Source organism: Ylistrum balloti, unplaced genomic scaffold, assembly GCF_031769215.1.
Source record: "Ylistrum balloti isolate Yb309-2 unplaced genomic scaffold, AGI_CSIRO_Ybal_v1 Utg370448, whole genome shotgun sequence".
Taxonomy (NCBI): Eukaryota; Metazoa; Mollusca; class Bivalvia; order Pectinida; family Pectinidae; genus Ylistrum; species Ylistrum balloti.
This window is the reverse complement of record NW_026782298.1, coordinates 1,653,478-1,675,092: the sequence shown is the minus strand read 5'-3', so window position 1 is coordinate 1,675,092 and position 21,615 is coordinate 1,653,478. Positions and strand designations below refer to the sequence as shown.

Genomic DNA, 21,615 nt, shown 5'->3' with positions numbered 1-21,615 from the left:
AAGTTCTGTCTCCACAACATGACTTCACATCAAAGTTCTGTCTCCACAACATGACGTCACATCAAAGCTCTGTCTCCATAACATCACATCAAAGTTCTGTCTCCACAACATAACATCACATCAAAGTTCTGTCTCCATAACATCACATCAAAGTTCTGTCTCCACAACATGACGTCACATCAAAGTTCTGTCTCCACAACATAACGTCACATCAAATTTCTGTCTCCACAACATGATGTCACATCAAAGTTCTGTCTCCACAACATGATGTCACATCAAAATTCCGCCCTTTCATCATGACGTCACATCATTGTTTCCTCCTACCAGTATAACGTCACATGAGAATGTTGTCATTTTTGACACTGTTGTATAATTGTTGAGGTCTAAATTAATTACCGATGACGTCATACAATGACGACCTCTTCTATCGTTTCAGGGGGGCGACACACAAAGTGGAAGTCATGTGTCTGCATATTTCGCTAGTAATACATCAAACATGGCCGGATCTCACATCTCCACCGACAAAGTTGTCAAGTCCTCCTTTGTCCTTCTGGACGGAACAAAAGGGGTCAAAGTTCAAGAGTTTTCATCGTTTGTGACTCAAATGACAGATCGAGGCTTTGAAATGGAACATGCGGTAAGTGGTTGAGTTAACAAAGGTGACATTGAGCTCCATATTGGTCTTGTCTTTATCCAATGGGATTCACATGGACTATAGATGCCGAAGAGTTATTGATAAAACACATTGACTATAAATGCCGAAGAGTTATTGATAAGACACATTGACTATAAATGCCGAAGAGTTATTGATAAGACACATTGACTATAAATTCCGAAGAGTTATTGATAAGACACATTGACTATAAATTCCGAAGAGTTATTGATAAGACACATTGACTATAAATTCCGAAGAGTTATTGATAAGACACATTGACTATAAATGCCGAAGAGTTATTGATAAGATATAATTCTTACCATTTTGAATCGTTTCATTTGTAAACCAGGATGTCACACTTTATACACAGTCAAATATAGGAAATCATTGTAATGTATTGATATAGGTAAGTGTAGAATGTTTCTGTCTATGTATAACTAGATATCCCGTCTCACGTAACTTCATCCTAGGAAGTCTAAAGTTGGTTTCTAGTCCCAAGTTCCGTTTTTCAAAACCGGAAATGGGAACCAGACCTCGTTACGTCCAACAAAACCGGAAATGGGAACCAGACCTCGTTACGTCCAACAAAACCGGAACTGGGTACCAGATCGTAGTTCCGTTTTAAAAAAGCGAAAATAGGAAGAGGACCCAACTTAAGGCTTCGACAATCTATTGTTTTAGTTTGTCCCTCTCAGTAAATGTCATTATGTACGTGTAATTAACACGCTGACATAAGATGATAAAGTTGCGGTAATAACGACCTGTCTTGTCCTTTATAGACACTACCGCAGGGCCTCCAGCATCCCCACGCAGCCGCACTTCGTCCGGAAAACAGATCAAAGAACAAGTACAAGGATATATATCCCTGTAAGTATCCTCCTAAACAGACATAATATTGTAATGTAATTATCTGTGTGTGTCTAAATAATCTTTTCACTTAGCCTTGGGGTAATTACCTCGGACGTTTTGGAGAACTCTCCCTATACATTTCTGTAGACTGACGTTAACAAACCAAATTCATGTTTTATTTCATTGAGAAACATCATGAAAGGTGGGAAATCGTGAAAGATGTTAGCATTCGATTCTATTTTCCATCTAAACAGTTATGAGTTTTGTTCTGAAAGGAAGCATACATGTTTATCTTTTGGATATATACCTCATGGCATTAGGTCAATATCATGACGGCTTGCAATAATGACGTGTTAGCCGTGATGACGTCACCCATCGATATTGTGACGTCGTTTATATGTTTAATACGGTCATCATACGAGTGTCATTATTTATCCAAGTGATTGCGGATGTGTCTACTATGGCAAAGCAAGAAGGCTTTATATCATAGGTTTCGTGTTTCATCGTTTAACAAAAATGTACAGTCTAGGGTCAGACTAATTTTTTTGTTAATTAGAATGTGTTTGTTTCAGTTAACCATTTGAGGGTCAGTGCTTTTATATTAATCTTGTGTTATAGATCTATTAGCGCTATTTAAAGATGGCCACTAAAGGGAACGTGTGCACTGGTTAGTTGTATATTTAAAGTTGACCACTCCACTGTCAGAATAACCTGTTTATGATATAATGTATATTTGCTCAGATGACCACTCAAGGGTCGTACTGGACATTGATGCCGATAACTTTACAGATTACATCAACGCATCCTATATTGACGTAAGTATACTACGTCATAATTTAGTGACGTCACAAGAAGTTATACAATGTCTACTAATAGGTATTTTTTTTTTACATTTTCTCGATCTACATTAAACAGGGTGGGGGTTGGGGTGGGGGGTGGGGGGTGGGGTAGGGTGGGGGTATCCGTTGATTGATAGGACGCGACGTGGGGGTTAGGGATCAGTCAGATTGATAGGGAACAAGGTTAGGGGGGGGGGGTCAGTCAGATAGACAGGGAGCAAGGTGGGGGGGTTAGTCAGATTGATAGTGAGCGAGGTGGGGGACAGTCAGATTGATAGGGAGCGAGGTGGGGGGGGGTAGTCAGATTGATAGTGAGCGAGGTGGGGGGTTAGTCAGATTGATAGGGAGCGAGGTGGGGAGGGGGTTAGTCAGATTGATAGGGAGCGAGGTGGGGGTCAGTCAGATTGATAGGGAGTGAGGTGGGGAGGGGGTTAGTCAGATTGATAGGGAGCGAGGTGGGGTCAGTCAGATTGATAGGGAGCGAGGTGGGGGGTTAGTCAGATTGATAGGGAGCGAGGTGGGGGTTAGTCAGATTGATAGTGAGCGAGGTGGGGAGGGGGTTAGTCAGATTGATAGTGAGCGAGGTGGGGAGGGGGTTAGTCAGATTGATAGGGAGCGAGGTGGGGAGGGGGTCAGTCAGATTGATAGGGAGCGAGGTGGGGAGGGGGTTAGTCAGATTGATAGGGAGCGAGGTGGGGAGGGGGTTAGTCAGATTGATAGGGAGCGAGGTGGGGGGCTTAGTCAGATTGACAGTGAGCGAGGTGGGGGGTGGGTTAGTCAGATTGATAGGGAGCGAGGTGGGGGGTTAGTCAGATTGATAGGGAGCGAGGTGGGGGGGGGTAGTCAGATTGATAGTGAGCGAGGTGGGGGGGGGGTTAGTCAGATTGATAGGGAGCGGGGTGGGGGGGGGTTAGTCAGATAGATAGGGAGCGAGGTGGGGAGGGGTGGGGGGTTAGTCAGATTGATAGGGAGCGAGGTGGGGGTCAGTCAGATTGATAGGGAGCGAGGTGGGGAGGGGGTTAGTCAGATTGATAGTGAGCGAGGGGGGGGGGGTTAGTCAGATTGATAGGGAGCGAGGTGGGGGGTTAGTCAGATTGATAGGGAGCGAGGTGGGGAGGGGGTTAGTCAGATTGATAGGGAGCGAGGTGGGGGTCAGTCAGATTGATAGTGAGCGAGGTGGGGGTCAGTCAGATTGATAGGGAGTGAGGTGGGGGTTTGTCAGATTGATAGGGAGCGAGGTGGGGAAGGGGGAGCGAGGTGGGGAGGGGGTTAGTCAGATTGATAGTGAGCGAGGTGGGGGTCAGTCAGATTGATAGGGAGCGAGGTGGGGAGGGGGTTAGTCAGATTGATAGGGAGCGAGGTGGGGAGGGTTAGTCAGATTGATAGGGAGCGAGGTGGGGGGGGTCAGTCAGATAGATAGGGATAGGGAGCGAGGGGGGGGGGTTAGTCAGATTGATAGGGAGCGAGGTGGGGGTTAGTCAGATTGATAGGGAGCGAGGTGGGGAGGGGGTTAGTCAGATTGATAGGGAGCGAGATGGGCAGGGGGTTAGTCAGATTGATAGGGAGCGAGGTGGGGGTCAGTCAGATTGATAGGGAGCGAGGTGGAGGGGTCAGGGGGTTAGTCAGATTGATAGGAGCGAGGTGGGGGTCAGTCAGGATAGGGAGCGAGGGGGGGGTCAGTCAGATTGATAGGGAGCGAGGTGGGGGGGATAGGGAGCGAGGTGTTAGTCAGATTGATAGGGAGCGAGGTGGGGGTCAGTCAGATTGATAGGGAGCGAGGTGGGGGGGGGGGGTTAGTCAGATTGATAGGGAGCGAGGTGGGGAGGGGGTTAGTCAGATTGATAGGGAGCGAGGTGGGGGTCAGTCAGATTGATAGGGAGCGAGGTGGGGGGGTCAGATTGATAGGGAGCGAGGTGGGGGGGGGTTAGTCAGATTGATAGGGAGCGGGGTGGGGGGTTAGTCAGATAGATAGGGAGCGAGGTGGGGGTCAGTCAGATTGATAGTGAGCGAGGTGGGGGTCAGTCAGATTGATAGTGAGCGAGGTGGCGGGTTAGTCAGATTGATAGGGAGCGAGATGGGGAGGGGGTCATTCAGATTGATAGTGAGCGAGGTGGGGGGTTAGTCAGATTGATAGGGAGCGAGGTGGGGAGGGGGTTAGTCAGATTGATAGGGAGCGAGGTGGGGGTCAGTCAGATTGATAGTGGAGCGAGGATTGATAGGAGGAGGTGGGGGTCAGTCAGATTGATAGTGAGCGAGGTGGGGGGTCAGTCAGATTGATAGGGAGTGAGGTCGGGAGGGGGTTAGTCAGATTGATAGGGAGCGAGGTGGGGAGGGGGTTAGTCAGATTGATAGGGAGCGAGGTGGGGGTCAGTCAGATTGATAGGGAGCGAGGTGGGGGTCAGTCAGATTGATAGGGAGCGAGGTGGGGGTTTAGTCAGATTGATAGGGAGCGAGGTGGGGGTCAGTCAGATTGATAGGGAGCGAGGTGGGGAGGGGATTAGTCAGATTGATAGGGAGCGAGGTGGGGGTCAGTCAGATTGATAGGGAGCGAGGTGGGGGTCAGTCAGATTGATAGGGAGCGAGGTGGGGGGTTAGTCAGATTGATAGGGAGCGAGGTGGGGAGGGGGTTAGTCAGATTGATAGGGAGCGAGGTGGGGAGGGGGTTAGTCAGATTGATAGGGAGCGAGGTGGGGGTCAGTCAGATTGATAGGGAGCGAGGTGGGGGTTAGTCAGATTGATAGTGAGCGAGGTGGGGGGTTAGTCAGATTGATAGGGAGCGAGGTGGGGGTCAGTCAGATTGATAGTGAGCGAGGTGGGGGTCATTCAGATTGATAGTGAGCGAGGTGTAGGGGACAGTCAGATTGATAGTGAGCGAGGTGTAGGGGGGACAGTCAGATTGATAGTGAGCGAGGTGTAGGGGGGGCCAGTCAGATTGATAGGGAGCGAGGTGGGGGTCAGTCAGATTGATAGGGAGCGAGGTGTAGGGGGGACAGTCAGATTGATAGGGAGCGAGGTGGGGGTCAGTAAGATTGATAGGGAGCGAGGTGGGGGTCAGTCAGATTGATAGGGAGCGAGGTGGGGTTCAGTCAGATTGATAGGGAGCGAGGTGGGGGGTCAGTCAGATTGATTGGGAGCGAGGTATCGGGGGGTTAGGTCAGATTGATAGGGAGCGAGGTGGGGTCAGTCAGATTGATAGGGAGCGAGGTTGGGAATGGGTCAGTCAGATTGATTGGGAATGAGGCGAGATGGGGGGTGGGGGTCAGTCAGATTGATAGGGAACAAGGTGAGGGGTCAGTCAGATTGAAAGGGAACGAGGTGAGGGGGTCAGTCAGACTGATAGGGAGCGAGGTAGAGAGGGGTCAGTCAGTCTGATAGGAAGCGAGGTAGAGGGGGGTCAGTCATACTGATAGGGAGCAAGTGACGTTTGTTAGTCATGTATTTTAACTTAATGACCAAGTGGTATTAGGTCAGATATTGTCATGTTACGTGTACGGCTGGAATAAGACTTTTGCAAAAGCAATGACTGTTCGTGTTACTTTTTAGTGATTCTAAGTTAATTCTGAGTCTTTAAAGAACGTCTTCTCTTCCATAACAAATCCGAGTGCCGAAAAACAGCCACGTATAATTTTGCTGTATTCGGCAATGACGGAAAACAGCTGCATTTTGCATTTTCGCAAGTGCGGTAATTTAACAGAATTTTTTTCTGCATTTACTTAAATATTGCGTTTAGAAATATAAATATTTGTTGAAATAAGCGATTGTACATGTTTTGATGAACAAATTGCGCGGAGCAATTATTTTGGCGTCCGTCAACAGGCAAAATTCAGCGTAACGTCAATGTCAGGTAAACACAGATTGGACAACAAAACTGTTTAAGTTTCAATAGTCTGATTTTCATTCAATGTTGCAGGATAAATAGAATACATGGTCAGTGTCTTAAAATATAAGATGAATGTTGACGAGTGTAAGAAAGACCAAAATGGCGAGCTCTAGCTATCTATTTTCTCTATACTGTGTCACTACATTTTATCCACCATCACACGTGTTTGTGTATGTATGAACTATCTCGTTATCAAAATGGTCACATGATGTTATCAGCACTAAATTTGAGAGGAGTTTCCCGAATAAACTGAGAGGTTTAATATGACATTGAAAATCGACTGTGAGGATCGGGATGGCATATAAACCTCCCTAGAAAGACAATGTTTTAAACGTCGTTCCGAATAAATCCATTTCTCACTTTCCTTAGAAACAAATCACCACGGGTATGGACCGTCAATCCACAATCCTCGATCTTCACTAGGGTAACTTAGTCCAAAACTCTATCGCGTTATCGCGATTGATTGAAACTTCGAAAATCTTCTTCTTAAACCCAAGGAATGGTAGAGTCATATACTCTTCAGGGATGGAAAGGCCTTCAGATGCTTTACCAAAATTGTAAATTTCATGACCCCAGGGTCTCACATGTCTCCCTTGGGAGAGGTAAACACTTACTATAGTTATATAGGAAAGTTACATTTTTGAAAATTATTTGTTGAATTTCTGTTAAGATCAGTTTAAACTTGGTTAGAACTTTATTGAGTGTAATGTATTTTTATTCAAACTTTGTTAGAAGCCTTAGCATAAGACAGCAGTTAATGTATACACAAATTATATTTGTATTATGTGTACAATATAGTTAAAGTTATCTTACCTTTTTAACAAAATCATTTCAATGACATGTTACATGAAACATTGTGGCTCAGGTGACCGTTAAGGCCCTTGGGACCTCTTGTAAGAGCTAATATAACATCATCCGTAATTTAAAAACTCAATGATTTCAACGATATATTTACTTGTGATGTTTCAGGGTTTCCAGACCGAAAAAGCCTACGTTGCGAGCCAAGGTAAACATTTAGTGTTATTAATATCCATGTCTTCATACTGTCAAGAATTCTCATTGTCAACTTCTCAACTTCTCTCACTGATTACAGTCAAGCAAAATATATATATTTTTCCTCCAAACTTTTTCAGGTCCCACTGAAACAATGGTGGACGACTTTTGGAGAATGGTGTGGAAACTGGACTGTAAAACTATCATCATGGTCACAAACTTAGTGGAGGGAGGGGTAGGTACTGTTGTCAAGGTCACTAACACAGTAGAGGGAGGGGTAAGTACTGTTGTCATGGTAACTAACACAGTAAAGGGAGGGGTAAGTACTGTTGTCATGGTCACTAACACAGTGGAGGGAACTAACGTACAATTGTCAACTCACTAACACAGTGGAGGGAGGGGTAGGTACTGTTGTCATGGTCACTAACACAGTGGAGGGAGGGGTAGGTACTGTTGTCATGGTCACTAACACAGTAACTGTTGTAACACAGTGGAGGGAGGGGTAGGTACTGTTGTCATGGTCACTAACACAGTGGAGGGAGGGGTAAGTACTGTTGTCATGGTCACTAACACAGTGGAGGGAGGGGTAGGTACTGCTGTGATCTGAAGTAAAAAATTCTGAGCTCCGGTCGCAAATTTGGACATGGTCACTAACACAGTGGAGGGAGGGGTAGGTACTGTTGTCATGGTCACTAACACAGTGGAGGGAGGGGTAGGTACTGTTGTCATGGTCACTAACACAGTGGAGGTTGTCATGGTCAGTGGAGGGAGGGGTAGGTACTGCTGTAGGTACTGTTGTCATGGTCACTAACACAGTGGAGGGAGGGGTAGGTACTGTTGTCATGGTCACTAACACAGTGGAGGGAGGGGTAGGTACTGTTGTCATGGTCACTAACACAGTGGAGGGAGGGGTAGGTACTGTTGTCATGGTCACTAACACAGTGGAGGGAGGGATAGGTACTGTTGTCATGGTCACTAACACAGTGGAGGGAGGGGTAGGTACTGTTGTCATGGTCACTAACACAGTGGAGGGAGGGGTAGGTACTGCTGTAATGTTTGCTAACTTATTGGAAGGTGGGGTAGGTACTGTTGTCATGGTCACTAACACAGTGGAGGGAGGGGTAGGTACTGTTGTCATGGTCACTAACACAGTGGAGGGAGGGGTAAGTACTGTTGTCATGGTCACTAACACAGTGGAGGGGTAGGTACTGTTGTCATGGTCACTAACACAGTGGAGGGAGGGGTAGGTACTGTTGTCATGGTCACTAACACAGTGGAGGGAGGGAAGGTACTGTTGTCATGGTTACTAACACAGTGAAGGGAGGGGTATGAACTGTTGCCATGGTCACTAACACAGTGGAGGGAGGGGTAGGTACTGTTGTCATGGTCACTAACACAGTGGAGGGAGGGGTAGGTACTGTTGTCATGGTCACTAACACAGTGGAGGGAGGGGTAGGTACTGTTGTCATGGTCACTAACACAGTGTAGGGAGGGATAGGTACTGTTGTCATGGTCGCTAACACAGTGGAGGGAGGGATAGGTACTGTTGTCATGGTCACTAACACAGTGGAGGGAGGGGTAGGTACTGTTGTCATGGTCACTAACACAGTGGAGGGTGGGGTAGGTACTGTTGTCATGGTCACTAACACAGTGGAGGGAGGGGTAGGTACTGTTGTCATGGTCACTAACACAGTGGAGGGAGGGGTAGGTACTGCTGTAATGTTTGCTAACTTATTGGAAGGTGGGGTAGGTACTGTTGTCATGGTCACTAACACAGTGGAGGGAGGGGTAGGTACTGTTGTCATGGTCACTAACACAGTGGAGGGAGGGGTGGGGTAGGTACTGTTGTCATGGTCACTAACACAGTGGAGGGTGGGGTAGGTACTGTTGTCATGGTCACTAACACAGTGGAGGGAGGGGTAGGTACTGTTGTCATGGTCACTAACACAGTGGAGGGAGGGGTTAGGTACTGTTGTCATGGTCACTAACACAGTGTAGGGAGGGGTAGGTACTGTTGTCATGGTCACTAACACAGTGGAGGGAGGGTTAGGTACTGTTGTCATGGTCACTAACACAGTGGAGGGAGGGGTAGGTACTGTTGTCATGGTCACTAACACAGTGGAGGGAGGGGTAGGTACTGCTGTAATGTTTGCTTACTTATTGGAAGGTGGGGTAGGTACTGTTGTCATGGTCACTAACACAGTGGAGGGAGGGGTAGGTACTGTTGTCATGGTCACTAACACAGTGGAGGGAGGGGTAGGTACTGTTGTCATGGTCACTAACACAGTGGAGGGAGGGGTAGGTACTGCTGTAATGTTTGCTTACTTATTGGAAGGTGGGGTAGGTACTGTTGTCATGGTCACTAACACAGTGGAGGGAGGGGTAGGTACTGCTGTAATGTTTGCTAACTTATTGGAAGGTGGGGTAGGTACTGTTGTCATGGTCACTAACACAGTGGAGGGAGGGATAGGTACTGTTGTCATGGTCACTAACACAGTGGAGGGAGGGGTAGGTACTGCTGTAATGTTTGCTAACTTATTGGAAGGTGGGTTAGGTACTGTTGTCATGGTCACTAACACAGTGGAGGGAGGGGTAGGTACTGCTGTAATGTTTGCTAACTTATTGGAAGGTGGGTTAGGTACTGTTGTCATGGTCACTAACACAGTGGAGGGAGGGATAGGTACTGTTGTCATGGTCACTAACACAGTGGAGGGAGGGGTAGGTACTGCTGTAATGTTTGCTAACTTATTGGAAGGTGGGGTAGGTACTGTTGCCATGGTCACTCACACAGTGGAGAGACGTGTACACATTTATAAGTCTCATGATGAACTAATGAGTACATTTTAAACAAGGTAATGATCCTTCTTTTTCAGGTTATCAAATGTATGCAGTATTGGCCCGAAGAAGGGGAGGAGGTTACTTATGGTAACATCACTATAACATGTGATGACGTTGAGCGTTATGCGGACTTCCGGATATCCAATCTCAACCTGAACGTTGTAAGTACAATAGTATTAAGTATTTCCTAACTATGTAGGATGAAAGAGTGTGACTGTGGGAACTTCAAATGTTGATTAGAGAAATCACATTAATTATTTATTGATTGATTTATACACTGTTTGATTTATTTTTCTTTTTATTTACATATATCCACACACCACGTATATAGTTACAAAATGTATTGATGTCTACTGAAATGTTGCAATCGACATCAGAAATCGACATCAGAAATCGAAATCAGAAATCGACATCTGAAATCGACATCAGAAATCGAAATCAGAAATCGAAATCAGAAATCGAAATCAGAAATCGACATCAGAAATCGACGATTGTAGCACAAGTTTGGATTATTAGAATTAAAATGGAACCGATAAAACTAAGTATGAGTTACATATGTACTATTGTAGGAAGGAGAGATGAAGTCGTTAAAGCACGCCCAGTTCTTGTCGTGGCCCGATAAGGAAGTCCCTAAATACGTTACGCCACTTGTGGAGTTCCACGAGAAAGTGAAGACCACAAACAGTGATGCTCCCATCGTAGTCCACTGTAGGTAAGCAAACATGACGTCAATGTGACGTCACTGAACAGGTCTTTCTCGCTTTTACTACTTTGGGGTATATTTTGGAAATACAATGCATTTTACTTTATGTATTTGATCATAGTCTTTTCCATTTTTATAAAATCTTTTGAACATCAAATCTTTCAAAACCCACTTCTATGCATCACACGATAGAGAAAATATTGAACTTACGGCACCAAAACAATGTCGCCATTTGGGCACTATTTTTTGACATGGAATGGACGGAAATATTTTAAATCTTTACAACTTTCAATGACAAAATTCAGAAAAAATCGTTTTCTAAAAGCCCAAATGTGACAAAACAATATTTGAGATTTATTTTATCTAATTGCTATTGCTCGTTACAGAGCTAGCGTTGGACGATATGACAGACAACTATCTGATATCATATTAATATGCTATTGCTCGTTACAGAGCTTGTGTTGGACGACATGACAGACAACTATCTGATATCATGTTAATATGCTATTGCTCGTTACAGAGCTAACGTTGGACGATATGACAGACAACTATCTGATATCATGTTAATATGCTATTGCTCGTTACAGAGCTAACGTTGGACGACATGACAGACAACTATCTGATATCATGTTAATATGCTATTGCTCGTTACAGAGCTAACGTTGGACGATATGACAGAAGACAACTATCTGAGATCATATTGAAACTGTATTTTTCATTACAGTGCTGGAGTCGGACGATCAGGAACATATATCGCCCTTGATTATCTACTTGAACAAGCAGAAGCTCAAGGTTCCGTCAATGTCCACGAGTGTGTCATGAAGATGAGGAACAATCGAGTAAACATGATACAGACAGCTGTAAGTACCACCCTCTCCGCATACCAGCCCCAGCCCCCTACCCACCACTTCCCCCCACCACTTCCCCCTACCCACCCCTTCCTTCTGCCTCACCCAAACACCACCCTGCCATAATTACCAACCTATCCCCCTGCCCACTCCTTCCTTCTGCCTCGCCCAAACACCACCCTACCGTAAGCATAACCCCATCCCCATACCCCTTTCATCCCACCGCCCTCCCCTCCTGCTCTACCAAACAGCAGCCGATCGTGAGACCCAAAGCCCCTTCCTTTCCTCCTGGAGACTGGATCGTACGAGAAATGTATGTTGTTTCATTTGAAGACTCGGAGATAAGTCATATTGCCGTATTTATTACAGGGCCAGTATCAATTTCTGTATACGGTCCTCGGGGCTGCTCTCAATAGTCGGGATACGATCGTACCTCTGGAGGAATTCTCACAATACTATAACGTCCTCAGACGGAACAACAACGACTCACAGACACACCTGCACAATCAGTATCAGGTAACCACTTCTGTCATGTCTAGTTAAAAATAATTTATGAAAAACTCTTTCATGACCAAGTAGCACCCAGAAATATACCTGAATAATGTAGATTTCCAAGTGTTGCTTTGGGGAAAATCTGTTTATTGATTTTAAATATATGGTGTTAAGCTTCCGTTACAACGATAAGACGTGTTTTGTTTCAGTTTTTTTATTTAACAATATATGAAAACATACAAGTAACACGTAAGCAGAACTTCATTGAATACTTAAACAATTCAAGTATACTGTAAATTATCAATTTTTGTGGGAGCATTATTTTCGTTGAATTCGCGGGTACTCTAAAGCCACAGTATAAATCTACGAGATGGCAGGCGGACATACAATTTAACATGAATTATAGTTCTAGCTGATTTGTGAAGCAAGATTTACCCTCAAAAGTGTATGACAACGAAGATGTATATTTTTGGAAAACCACGAAATTTGAGCCCCGAGAAAAAACATACTTTAACAGTAAATACACGCATAGCATTTTCTACACTAGTTTCATTCTTCCATAACAAGCCTACCGGTTTAGACTTTGCTGAGTGTTATCATTATGTTATCGACGTATTACATTGACCAGGGCACTGTAATATAAAATCTTATGTGGAGTTCGTCAATTTCAGAACCTGATTTCGCCCACTGATATGATGTATACAGCCGCACACATGCCAGAAAACGTCCCGAAAAATAGGGACCAAAACATCTTACCGTGTATGTATTTTAAACATTAAAGCTTGAAATAATTGGCGGAAGATTTGTAAATATATATATTTATTTTTAAGTTTAAAAAATTCATAATTACTCTCCTCAAATATCTTTTTTTAAAACAAGGCTTGTTTTTTCCAGGGAAGCACCTCCGATATATCTTGGGTATTTCTCGACCGAAACTCGTAGTAATACTTTTAAAAAATTACGTTTAACCATTATTTTCAACTCATGACGTCATTGCCTTGTGACGTCACAGTAGAAATATTAAACATCGGTATTGTGACAATGTTGGTGTATTATTTGTGTGTTGTTTTCAGCTGACGACAGTCGGGTTTACCTGTGGTCGAACTTAAAAGGCTGTAATGACTACATCAATGCTGTGTACCTCCCGGTCAGTAGTTTACGTCGTTACTCATTAGTCAAACTGGTCAAAGTAACCCTAGAAAGCCATTTGTTGATAATATTGCAATAATCCTTCCGAACTGTTTGAATTTCGATATTTATCATTGTCAAATTATACATTTGATGGCGTTTCATATCGATTATGAATGCCATGGATGGATTATGATACCATAACGGTGCGCCTAAGATGTCACAGATGTTTTCTGATTGTCTCAGTGGTAGAGTAATTGTAAATACCAGCTACTATGTCTTTCTGGATCTGCTGTTGTCATGGCGGCACGGGATCAACAGATTTGTTTGGTTTGATTTTCGTTATTTTAAGATAACAAATCCGAAACAAAACTGAGCTAAAGAAGAATAAGATTTTCTTTAATTTCACGATGATAAAAAGTCAAAAATAGGAAATTTCAATACTATATAGTTACTCGGCCACAAAATCTACAGGTAATGTCGCAAAGATCAAAGGTCATGTGACATCGAACCGTACAGACGCCATTTTAACATCAAAGCATACGGTCTGGAACTAGAGGAACACAGACTTTGTGTCCAGAAACAAATCGACGTTTTCACGGAGAGAATCATACCAGTACAATTAGTTGGGAATTATCGTCCACACAGTCTCAACACATTATCTATAACACTTGATAATTGTCCACACAGTCTCAACACATTATCTATAACACATGATGATTGTCTACAGTCTCAACACATTTTCTATAACACACCATAATTGTCCACACACTCTCAACACATTATCTATAACACTTGATAATTGTCCACACACTCTCAACACTTTATCTATAACACACGATAATTGTCCACACACTCTCAACACATTATCTATAACACTTTGTCCACACAGTCTCAACACATTATCTAAAATACATGATGATTGTCCACACAGTCTCAACACATTATCTATAACACTTTGTCCACACAGTCTCAACACATTATCTAAAATACATGATGATTGTCCACACACTCTCAACACATTATCTATAACACCTTGTCCACACAGTCTCAACACATTATCTAAAATACATGATGATTGTCCACACAGTCTCAACACATTATCTATAACACTTGATAATTGTCCACACACTCTCAACACATTATCTATAACACTTTGTCCACACAGTCTCAACACATTATCTAAAATACATGATGATTGTCCACACAGTCTCAACACATTATCTATAACACTTGATAATTGTCCACACACTCTCAACACATTATCTATAACACTTTGTCCACACAGTCTCAACACATTATCTATAACACTTGATAATTGTCCACACACTCTCAACACATTATCTATAACACTTTGTCCACACAGTCTCAACACATTATCTATAACACTTGATAATTGTCCACACACTCTCAACACATTATCTATAACACTTTGTCCACACAGTCTCAACACATTATCTAAAATACATGATAATTGTCCACACACTCTCAACACATTATCTATAACACATTATGTATAACACTTTGTCCACACAGTCTCAACACATTATCTAAAATACATGATGATTGTCCACACAGTCTCAACACATTATCTATAACACTTTGTCCACACAGTCTCAACACATTATCTATAACACTTGATAATTGTCCACACAGTCTCAACACATTATCTATAACACTTGATAATTGTCCACACACTCTCAACACATTATCTATAACACTTGATAATTGTCCACACACTCTCAACACATTATCTATAACACTTGATAATTGTCCACACACTGTCAACACATTATCTATAACAGATGATAATTGTCCACACAGTCTCAACACATTATCTATAACACTTGATAATTGTCCACACACTCTCAACACATTATCTATAACACTTGATAATTGTCCACACACTCTCAACACATTATCTAAAATACATGATGATTGTCCACACAGTCTCAACACATTATCTATAACACTTGATAATTGTCCACACACTCTCAACACATTATCTATAACACTTGATAATTGTCCACACACTCTCAACACATTATCTAAAATACATGATGATTGTCCACACACTCTCAACACATTATCTATAACACTTGATAATTGTCAACACACTGTCAACACATTATCTATAACACTTGATAATTGTCCACACACTGTCAACACATTATCTATAACACTTGATAATTGTCCACACACTCTCAACACATTATCTATAACACTTTGTCCACACACTCTCAACACATTATCTATAACACTTGATAATTGTCCACACACTCTCAACACATTATCTATAACACTTGATAATTGTCCACACACTCTCAACACATTATCTATAACACTTGATAATTGTCCACACACTCTCAACACATTATCTATAACACTTGATAATTGTCCACACACTCTCAACACATTATCTATAACACTTTGTCCACACAGTCTCAACACATTATCTAAAATACATGATGATTGTCCACACACTCTCAACACATTATCTATAACACTTGATAATTGTCCACACACTCTCAACACATTATCTATAACACTTTGTCCACACAGTCTCAACACATTATCTATAACACTTTGTCCACACAGTCTCAACACATTATCTATAACACTTTGTCCACACAGTCTCAACACATTATCTAAAATACATGATGATTGTCCACACAGTCTCAACACATTATCTATAACACTTGATAATTGTTCACACACTCTCAACACATTATCTATAACACTTTGTCCACACACTCTCAACACATTATCTATAACACTTGATAATTGTCCACACACTCTCAACACATTTTCTATAACACACGATAATTGTCCACACACTCTCAACACATTATCTATAACACATGATAATTGTCCACACACTCTCAACACATTATCTATAACACACGATAATTGTCCACACACTCTCAACACATTATCTATAACACTTTGTCCACACACTCTCAACACATTATCTATAACACTTGATAATTGTCCACACACTCTCAACACATTATCTATAACAGATGATAATTGTCCACACACTCTCAACACATTATCTATAACACTTGATAATTGTCCACACAGTCTCAACACATTATCTATAACACTTTGTCCACACAGTCTCAACACATTATCTAAAATACATGATGATTGTCCACACAGTCTCAACACATTATCTATAACACTTGATAATTGTCCACACACTCTCAACACATTATCTAAAATACATGATGATTGTCCACACACTCTCAACACATTATCTATAACAGATGATAATTGTCCACACACTCTCAACACATTATCTATAACACTTGATAATTGTCCACACACTCTCAACACATTATCTATAACACTTGATAATTGTCCACACACTCTCAACACATTATCTATAACACTTGATAATTGTCCACACACTCTCAACACATTATCTATAACACACGATAATTGTCCACACACTCTCAACACATTATCTATAACACTTGATAATTGTCCACACAGTCTCAACACATTATCTATAACACACGATAATTGTCCACACACTGTCAACACATTATCTATAACACACGATAATTTTCCAGACACTCTCAACACATTATTTATAACACTTGATGATTGTTCACACACTCTCAACACATTATCTATAACACTTTGTCCACACAGTCTCAACACATTATCTATAACACACGATAATTGTCCACACACTATCAACACATTATCTATAACACTTTGTCCACACAGTCTCAACACATTATCTATAACACTTGATAATTGTCCACACACTCTCAACACATTATCTATAACACACGATAATTGTCCACACACTCTCAACACATTATCTATAACACACGATAATTGTCCACACACTCTCAACACATTATCTATAACACACGATAATTGTCCACACACTCTCAACACATTATCTATAACACTTGATAATTGTCCACACACTCTCAACACATTATCTATAACACACGATAATTGTCCACACACTCTCAACACATTATCTATAACACACGATAATTGTCCACACACTCTCAACACATTATCTATAACACACGATAATTGTCCACACACTCTCAACACATTATCTATAACACTTGATAATTGTCTACACTCTCAACACATTATCTATAACACACGATAATTGTCCACACACTCTCAACACATTATCTATAACACTTGATAGTTGTCCACACACTCTCAACACATTATCTATAACACACGATAATTGTCCACACACTATCAACACATTATCTATAACACATGATAATTGTCCACACACTCTCAACACATTATCTATAACACTTGATAATTGTCCACACACTATCAACACATTATCTATAACACACGATAATTGTCCACACACTCTCAACACATTATCTATAACACTTGATAATTGTCCACACACTCTCAACACATTATCTATAACACTTGATGATTGTCTACAGTCTCAACACATTATCTATAACACTTGATAATTGTCCACACACTCTCAACACATTATCTATAACACTTGATAATTGTCCACACACTCTCAACACATTATCTATAACACTTGATAATTGTCCACACACTCTCAACACATTATCTATAGCACTTGATAATTGTCCACACACTCTCAACACATTATCTATAACACTTGATAATTGTCCACACACTCTCAACACATTATCTATAACACTTGATAATTGTCCACACACTCTCAACACATTATCTATAACACTTGATTATTGTCCACACACTCTCAACACATTATTTATAACACTTTGTCCACACACTCTCAACACATTATCTATAACACTTGATAATTGTCCACACACTCTCAACACATTATCTATAACACTTGATAATTGTCCACACACTCTCAACACATTATCTATAACACTTGATAATTGTCCACACACTCTCAACACATTATCTATAACACTTGATAATTGTCCACACAGTCTCAACACATTATCTAAAATACATGATGATTGTCCACACAGTCTCAACACATTATCTATAACACATGATGATTGTCCACACACTCTCAACACATTATCTATAACACTTGATAATTGTCCACACACTCTCAACACATTATCTATAACACTTGATAATTGTGCACACAGTCTCAACACATTATCTATAACACTTGATTATTGTCCACACACTCTCAACACATTATCTATAACACTTGATCCACACAGTCTCAACACATTATCTATAACACACACAGTCTCAACACATTATCTATAACACATGATGATTGTCCACACACTCTCAACACATTATCTATAACACATGATTATTGTCCACACACTCTCAACACATGATCTATAACACTTGATAATTGTCCACACACTCTCAACACATTATCTATAACACTTTGTCCACACAGTCTCAACACATTATCTAAAATACATGATGATTGTCCACACAGTCTCAACACATTATCTATAACACTTTGTCCACACAGTCTCAACACATTATCTATAACACTTTGTCCACACAGTCTCAACACATTATCTATAACACTTGATAATTGTCCACACACTCTCAACACATTATCTATAACACACGATAATTGTCCACACACTCTCAACACATTATCTATAACACTTGATAATTGTCCACACACTCTCAACACATTATCTATAACAGATGATAATTGTCCACACAGTCTCAACACATTATCTATAACACTTGATAATTGTCCACACACTCTCAACACATTATCTATAACACTTGATAATTGTCCACACACTCTCAACACATTATCTATAACACACGATAATTGTCCACACACTCTCAACACATTATCTATAACACTTGATAATTGTCCACACACTCTCAACACATTATCTATAACACTTGATAATTGTCCACACACTCTCAACACATTATCTATAACACACGATAATTGTCCACACACTCTCAACACATTATCTATAACACTTGATAATTGTCCACACACTCTCAACACATTATCTATAACACTTTGTCCACACAGTCTCAACACATTATCTATAGCACTTGATAATTGTCCACACACTCTCAACACATTATCTATAACACTTTGTCCACACAGTCTCAACACATTATCTATAACACTTGATAATTGTCCACACACTCTCAACACATTATCTATAAGACATGATAATTGTCCACACACTCCCAACACATTATCTATAACACTTGATAATTGTCCACACACTCTCAACACATTATCTATAACACTTGATAATTGTCCACACACTCTCAACACATTATCTATAACAGATGATAATTGTCCACACACTCTCAACACATTATCTATAACACTTGATAATTGTCCACACACTCTCAACACATTATCTATAACACATGATGATTGTCCACACACTCTCAACACATTATCTATAACACTTGATAATTGTCCACACACTCTCAACACATTATCTATAACACTTGATAATTGTCCACACACTCTCAACACATTATCTATAACACTTGATAATTGTCCACACACTCTCAACACATTATCTATAACACTTTGTCCACACAGTCTCAACACATTATCTAAAATACATGATGATTGTCCACACAGTCTCAACACATTATCTATAACACTTGATAATTGTCCACACACTCTCAACACATTATCTATAACACTTTGTCCACACAGTCTCAACACATTATCTAAAATACATGATAATTGTCCACACACTCTCAACACATTATCTATAACACTTGATAATTGTCCACACACTCTCAACACATTATCTATAACACTTGATAATTGTCCACACACTCTCAACACATTATCTATAACACTTGATAATTGTCCACACACTCTCAACACATTATCTATAACACTTGATAATTGTCCACACACTCTCAACACATTATCTATAACACTTGATGATTGTCTACAGTCTCAACACATTATCTATAACACTTGATTATTGTCCACACACTCTCAACACATTATCTATAACACTTGATAATTGTCCACACACTCTCAACACATTATCTATAACACTTGATAATTGTCCACACAGTCTCAACACATTATCAATAACACTTGATGACTATCTACACACTCTCAACACATTATCTTTAACACTTGATGTATATAGGTCTACAGAGTATACTGTAAATTCCTCCGGTATGATTTCCATCTTCTGACAACGTGGACGTTGATACTGTAATCGCCATATCTCACGCTTATGTATAAATTCAAATGTCGTCTTGCATGAAGAATTATGGACAGAAAAATGTTGTTGTTAGCTAATAAGATTGTATATTTGATACAGTAGAATAGTGCGACTAAGTCAACATTTACTCTTTTTCAGACTTTCAAGGAAAAGTACGCTTACATCGTCACTGAGTTTCCCCAAAACCGGACCGTAGTGGACTTTTGTCGCCTCGTTTACCAGGAGGAGTGTCGCACAATTGTCATGATGAACAACGCCTTCCGCGGGGACCAGGTAAGGTCTGGAAACTCACATATGACACTGACTAATGACAAGGTAAGGGCAGACAACTTTCACACATGACACTGACTAATGATAAGGTAAGGACGGATAACCCGCACACGTGACACTGACAAGTGACAAGATAAGGGCAGGCAACTGTCACACGTGACACTGATTAATGACAAGGTAGGGACAGACAACCCTCACACATGACATTGACAAGTGACAAGGTAAGGACGGATAACTCTCACACGTGACACTAACTAACGACAAGACAAGGGCAGACAACTCTCACACGTGACACTGACTACTGACAAGGTATGGACACACAATTCTCACACGTGACATTGACAAATGACAAAGTAAGGGCAGGCAACTTTCACATGTGATTCTGACAACTGACAAGGTAACGAATTAAAGCGGTATTTTTATAATGCCAGATTCTGGATCTCCAAACTTTGATGTTCGGTCCAGTGGCTGGAAAAAGAGAAAATGTTACGAAAGAAATATCATAATCACAAGCTGAAATGTACACTTGCTGTTCCAGAAACATCAACACTACTGGGGAGGCCTAAACCAACAGATGGGTTGTGGGCCGTTCCAGATCAAGGTCACTGATGAGGAGGTCAAGGACGGATACATAGTTCTAACGATGGAATTCCGGTATGATGTTGAGGTAAGTTACTGAGATCGTGCGTGTTTGTACTGTTTAACATCTACTTTCACTAGGTACAAGTATATACCAGTGAAATATGACTCAGTCGTCTGACCAGTGTATTTTCAGTTCTATAAGAGGAGACTCAATATTAAGTCACAGTGGATGAAGATCGACAGAATAAAATACTTCTTGTACTTAACTGTAATTAGGAAACAGTTGATCCTAAAACACATCTGTATAAATTTCCGATTTTACTCTAGTCATTGAAATAAAAAGTTGTCGTTTATGTT

At 41.1% G+C, this 21,615-nt stretch overlaps 1 protein-coding gene across 1 annotated transcript in view; it reads left to right on the top strand.

Moving 5' to 3' along the window:
• LOC132554859 (fibrillin-2-like) overlaps window positions 1-21,615 on the top strand; it is a 40,740-nt gene that overhangs the window by 12,917 nt on the left and 6,208 nt on the right. Inside the window, exons 6-18 of the mRNA XM_060219182.1 lie at window positions 437-637; window positions 1,435-1,522; window positions 2,246-2,319; window positions 7,193-7,229; window positions 7,357-7,451; window positions 10,090-10,215; window positions 10,624-10,766; window positions 11,482-11,617; window positions 11,975-12,121; window positions 12,769-12,856; window positions 13,171-13,244; window positions 20,545-20,679; window positions 21,215-21,343. Of these exons, the coding sequence (XP_060075165.1) occupies window positions 437-637; window positions 1,435-1,522; window positions 2,246-2,319; window positions 7,193-7,229; window positions 7,357-7,451; window positions 10,090-10,215; window positions 10,624-10,766; window positions 11,482-11,617; window positions 11,975-12,121; window positions 12,769-12,856; window positions 13,171-13,244; window positions 20,545-20,679; window positions 21,215-21,343 (1,473 nt within the window). The remainder of the gene's footprint in view (window positions 1-436; window positions 638-1,434; window positions 1,523-2,245; window positions 2,320-7,192; window positions 7,230-7,356; window positions 7,452-10,089; window positions 10,216-10,623; window positions 10,767-11,481; window positions 11,618-11,974; window positions 12,122-12,768; window positions 12,857-13,170; window positions 13,245-20,544; window positions 20,680-21,214; window positions 21,344-21,615) is intronic.